Genomic DNA, 5,713 nt, shown 5'->3' with positions numbered 1-5,713 from the left:
CAGTGTGGTATGAAGCCGAAGAACTCGAGTTCGGCCTACAAAAAAATCAGTGTAAAAAATGATTCGCCTTATTCTGGCATTCAGTTGAGAAGAAGTGATCAATTGGACTCAAACCTCAGTGAATGCCAACGTCACATTTCTCTTTGTTCGAAACCTCAGTGCAGGAAGCAGGCAGAGGTACCTAAACAGTTCACTCGAGTTCTTCTGTGCTATATTAAATCCAATGTATATAGTGCTACTACAAATATCAACATGGCTAACATCATCAGAAACAAAACAAATGGTACCCTAAAGAACTCAACATCATCATGAGCAGCAGCAGCAGCATTAATGTTGTTAAGCCAATAACCAGATCCTCATGAACACAAAAGCTCTATATACAGCTGAATTCACAAGGAGCAGTTCAGTCCCAATCTACATAAACACACACACACTGAGAAACTGCACATCTGCAGCTATATATACACACACACACCCAATGACACCATATATACAGGCCAGTAGCAGGGCCGGGGTCCAGATGAAGTGGGACAAAATTAACGATGGGGTAGCATATAATATCTACAATATCGCCGTAGATTGGTTAACAAGCATATCTATGAGATATGTATCTTCTACGACGCACAGCGCAGCTGGTCTTGTTCAGCAGTTGCCTTGCTTTGCAGTGAATACAATTAGCCTTGAAACCTCCGGAAGGACAAACCCGTTCAGTGCTGCTTCAAAATTCCACTGCTCCTCTTTTTGTTCTTTTGTCGTTTTGTAATTTTTTTGGGAGGGTTTTGATGTCTTCCTTCATCGATATATTTTGCGTCGGGGATGGAGAAACATAGTAGAATGATACGGTGCAATGATATATACAGCGTAACAGAGAGGGATTCCAGATATCAGTTCTGAAGAGAAGAAAGCCACTGCTCTACAAAATTATTTCCATCTGCAGAGCAAAAAGGAAAGAACAGCGTTAGAACAATATCAGAAACCGTGGTGACAAAAATAATAGCGCAGCACTCAGTGATCATAATATTTGGTGACTAAACTAGTACTAGGAAATATACGATGAAAAACATTCTGCACAAGCAGACAATTAAATGGCTATATTATGTTCTATACCAAATACACCTAGCCCTCTAGCGCTTGGAACACGACAAAAGGATTAAAATTTATACAGGAGTCAGGCAATTAGGGCAAGAAGCACCTTTCTCGAGTTATTATGACTGAAGTAAATGGTAATCAGAACCAAGCTAAAGCAATTGCAACAGTACTGTTCTACGAAGTCTACAACGTTGAGGAAATACTATAATTCAAACAAATAATATACTGTTGCTGTTCAACTAAATAATGGAACCAACAAAAGGAATGCGTATACTCCCATGATGCAGGTGTAATAGAGGAACATATAATGTTTGATCCATATAATTATACAAAACATGACACAGAAGAAGAATGAAAGTTCTAAGGTATATATCAATGATTAGAATTCTGGATTATCAGGTATTCAAATTCAAATACAATTCATTCACAAAGTAAGCTAGCAGATTACGTTACAGCAAGCTCAAAGCCTCAACTACAGCACACACAATGGCAGAAGCCAAGAGAAGCAAGTCATATGGCTACAAGCGGAATAACTGAAGAGGTCGAACAAACATACGGAGTAGTTATACATAGCCAAATTCAACGGATTCTACAGTACAGCCATGCCTGTAGGTAAGTATGTGAAGAAATAGAAGTTTTCACTGACGAAACCAACATCTCAAATTGTAGAATTGCATATCTTCTGTTGAGCATATAGGAGCCTTAAATAAATTTTCAAGCTCAAAGCATAGAAAAGGCCACGTAACCCAGCAATCAACAGCACCAAACATGAAAATGGCATATGACCAGTAGTCGATGTGCCCCATAAATGCTAGGACTACAACAGCAAAAGACATGGAATTTGGATATTATCATGAAATTTGGAGTATTTAGCTTAACAAACTGAATTTATTGCCAAATCAATAACAGACGACCAATAACTGAAAGATATTCAGACTTTGCCAAAAGTTGACTTTATAACGTGAACTGTTGGTACGAGTACTGTACTATCTACAGCAGCAAGTAGTAATTCCTATTAAATTCAACACGCGGGGACATAATAATAGTTTGATAATCAAAGCAAACGTGGCAATGATTTCTTCCCAATTCTGACTTTCTGAGCAAACGTAAACACAAAGAACTGAAGCAGTGCTCACCAGAGAGGCGTCCGTCGGCGAGAGCGCCAGCGCCCAGGAAGCGGCCCTCGGGCGCCCTGGGCTGCTCGGCGAGGCCACGGCGGTAGCAGGGCACGAGGACGGCGAAGCCGGTCTCGGGGTCACCGTCCGTCTGCATCTCCGGCGCCTGCGGCTCGAGCCAGCCGATGGACCAGTCGGAGTCGTCGGACTCCGACCCGGACAGGCACCCGCCGCCGTCGGACGGCACGACGACCATGTCGTACTCCCTGTCGACCCTGCACTCCCCGCGGCCGCGGCGCTGGCTCCTGGCCCTCCGCTGCCGCGCGCGGCGGCCGCCTGCGCCGGCGCTCGAGAAGGTGACGGCGTCCGGCTCCCGGAAGCCGGAGGGGAAGTCCGGGAAGGAGGCGCCCGTCAGGGCCGTGCCGGGGAGCTCGTGGCTGGCCACCCGCGCCGCCGTGCCCGGCCACAGCCAGTGGGTGAATCGGCCCAGCCCCATGGCCGCCATGACCAGCAAAAATGTCTCGGGAGCCCTCCGATCGGGTCAAAAATTCTCGGCAAAATCAAACAAAATCCGGTGTTCCCTGGATCTGCCAAGTTAAAACGAACACCGGTGGCAAATAAAGGTGCCGCCTTCTGGAACAGAGCGCCGTAGCAGCCACAAAAATCCTGCTCCTATTGGGAAAGTTTCTTCTTCCGGCTCACTGATGTGTGAGGAGAAGCCCCATCAAAAATAGCAGCACTTCAGCAAAAACTCGTCCGGAAAAAATTCAGCCCAGGTTCGAAGATAATCGCAACATCGTCCCGCAACACAAAACAGGAGATTCAAAATCTATATCCTGAAAAAATCACCTGGAACCGATGAAAGATGTGCGAGGAGAAATTATCGGAAAGTTTCTTCTTCCGGCTCACTGATGTGCGAGGAGAAGCCCCATTAAAAATAGCAGCTCTTCAGCAAAAATTCTCCGGAAAAAATTCAGCCGAGACGCTAAGACAACCGAATCATCATCTGGCAACACAGCACAGGGGATCCAAAATCTGTACCCTGAAAAAATCCCCAGGAACCGATGAAACCCGTCAGAAACCGACCAAAATCCTGGAAGATGATAAACGAAGAAAACAATTCCCAACCAAAGAATCTTGCCTGCTCAGAAACAGAGTCCCGGAACAAGAATCGAAAAACCACCGACGGTGCAGGGCTCGTCAATCGCTCTCCATGCTCGGATCCAAGATAAAGAACTCTCGGAAAGAAGCAACCACCACTCCTGGACTCCTCGGAGCGTGGCCAGGGGCGCATACATATATAATCCGCTCGCCGCGCCACCGACGGCCGAGACCGCACCTGGAGGGACGGCTTCGTCGGATCTGGACCGCCCGTTCGGGTGGGCCCGGCGAGGCCAATCGTCGTGCCCCGCGGCGCGCTGACGTGTCGCGCGTGAGACGCAAGTTCTGGCTCCCGTGGGCGCCGGGGACACTTGTCGCTAGCTGGACGATTTTTTTAAACGGAGTTTTTTTTTTGTATGGCCCCGTGCGGCCGTGCCCCGTTTCACGTCTCTGTGAATCCGCTTCCAGGGATGCATCTGGATGAGTTTCACGTCGCCATCAGGGAAAGCACAATGAACGTACCTGGAATGGTTATGCTACTGTGGCAGAGATTGCCGCGAGTTTTTACGTGGATCACGTTGTGAATAAGGTGGTACAGCCTGGTAGGTTGTTTGATTTGATCTTCATGTGGTTAGTATACCATGTTGTGAATATTTCAACCAAATGTGTAGCATACGCCTCAAAAGATAATGTGTGGCGTGACACTCTAAGCTACGTCTGCCGACATACATCCCAATATTTTAGGTGACAATAATGGGCCATTGGACAAATTATACCAAGGAAATGATTTTTCAAGCCATGTGCCACATACCATGCATTATATGTACTCCCTTCGTTCACTGATATAGTAAGTAATTCATCCGATATATATTACTTGCCACTAAAAATTACTACTTCATAATTAAAATGTGTCTAGATACATCTACATTAGTGTCAAGTAATATGAATCGGATGAAGTAGTCATTTTTTTAGATATTTTAGCATGAACTAGATATGGACCAAAACAAGTGAACCTATACACTAAGACATGTCTAGATACATGCATGTTTGAAAAAAAAATCTAAAAGCTCTTATAGTACAGCACTTGAAAAGGTGAACTACGGTGAAAATTAGCGACCCTAAGAACCATTTAGTTTAAATGAATGAAATGTGATACGAACACAAAGGCTACGGAGCATAGCACAAGGCAGTTACAAAAAAGGGGAGTCCGAGGAAGAGAAAACAAAACATGCATGCTATGACCTAAAAAACCACCAAGACTTAAAATTAGCAGCTGGCACCATGGGAACAAATCAAGAAGAGCGGGAAGGAGTGATGTTCGCTCAATCGAAGGGCATCCCATCGTTGAGACAACACATGAAGGCATCAACAATGCCCAATGATCACTCTGCACCTTGCAGAACTAGGATGGTTACATCCATCGTTGGAAGGTTACCCCACCGTCAAGGTCACATCACGACACTAAGAGTCCACCAAAGGGAAACCACCGAGACAACCACTACACCCTCTTGGCCTCAGACTCGTGACGATGGTCACCAGACGAGCAGTCCTGGACACTATGCAAGACTACGAGAACTCTTATGCCACCGAATGACCTCGATCAAATAGAGACCTCACCACAAACATAAACATACTATAATAAGGTCAACCATTAGGGCGGGTCAAAAAAGTACTTAACTTGGTATGGAGTCGTAGAGCATCGCACGGAGATTAGAGCTCATCGATAGCACCTATATGCCAGAGTATAGATGCAACATGGAGGTTTGGGTTACACGAGAACGCTTACAAGAAGATAACGACGCCCTCATGTGAAACTGTCACCAACACATGTCACAATAGAGCTTTCACCCAAACTCAATTCTCTTGGCCATAAGCTTAATCTCAAGCAACACTGGCATGCCCATGGTAGAAATCCTAGCGTCGAGGAGAGGATGGATTCCTTCGCGAGGCCTACAAGGACGATTGGGCGCCTGAAGACGTCTTCGTGGATATTTCACCCAAACCCCATGCTATACGTCAAGAAGTCTAGCTAACAGAGACTTTGACAATCTCGAAAGCCCTGCCAATGCATGGATCTAGGATGGGTGCTAGTGCAACCATTTGAGCAAGGCCAATTGTTGATTCCTTAAGAACACCCTTGGATGGTTGGCTACGCCTAGCAGTTGCGGAGGCACTAATGGCACCAATCTACGTGGATACCAATTTGTTGAGACTCCTACAAGGTTAACTCGAGGGTTTATACAGAAATCTTGGGAAAATAATCAAATCCACTTCTCCTTTCTCTTCTAGCAACCTACAAAACAAGAAAGTGTTTCCTTGTGTCCCAAACTCCACCAAGTGGTTGTCAACCACATTGTTTCGAATTATAATTGAAAAAAATGAATAAAACTATATAAACTAAATGCAAT

The 5,713-nt window shown here is 45.4% G+C and overlaps 1 protein-coding gene across 1 annotated transcript; it reads right to left on the bottom strand.

Annotated features, from left to right (window-relative positions):
• Positions 1 to 336: 336 nt before the first annotated feature.
• Positions 337 to 2,982, bottom strand: LOC124658229. The gene is made up of 2 exons (XM_047196622.1): positions 2,226 to 2,982; positions 337 to 931 (listed from the first exon to the last, which is right to left on the bottom strand). Exons 1-2 carry the CDS (start codon positions 2,707 to 2,709, stop codon positions 885 to 887), a joined length of 531 nt encoding a protein of 176 aa, XP_047052578.1. The 5' UTR covers positions 2,710 to 2,982; the 3' UTR covers positions 337 to 884.
• Positions 2,983 to 5,713: the final 2,731 nt, after the last annotated feature.

The sequence above is a fragment of the Lolium rigidum genome, chromosome 5, assembly GCF_022539505.1.
Source record: "Lolium rigidum isolate FL_2022 chromosome 5, APGP_CSIRO_Lrig_0.1, whole genome shotgun sequence".
NCBI classification, from domain to species: domain Eukaryota; kingdom Viridiplantae; phylum Streptophyta; class Magnoliopsida; order Poales; family Poaceae; genus Lolium; species Lolium rigidum.
Note: the sequence above shows the minus strand (reverse complement) of the source record. Positions and strands in the feature narration are given on the sequence as shown.

Bases quoted from the DNA above. Each gene is read 5' to 3' on its own strand.
- LOC124658229 (XM_047196622.1), bottom strand. From the start codon at position 2,709: ATGGCGGCCATGGGGCTGGGCCGATTCACCCACTGGCTGTGGCCGGGC. The intron at 932-2,225 runs GTGAGCACTGCT...TTTGCTCTGCAG, and splicing joins CGCCGACGGACGCCTCTCTG to ATGGAAATAATTTTGTAGAG.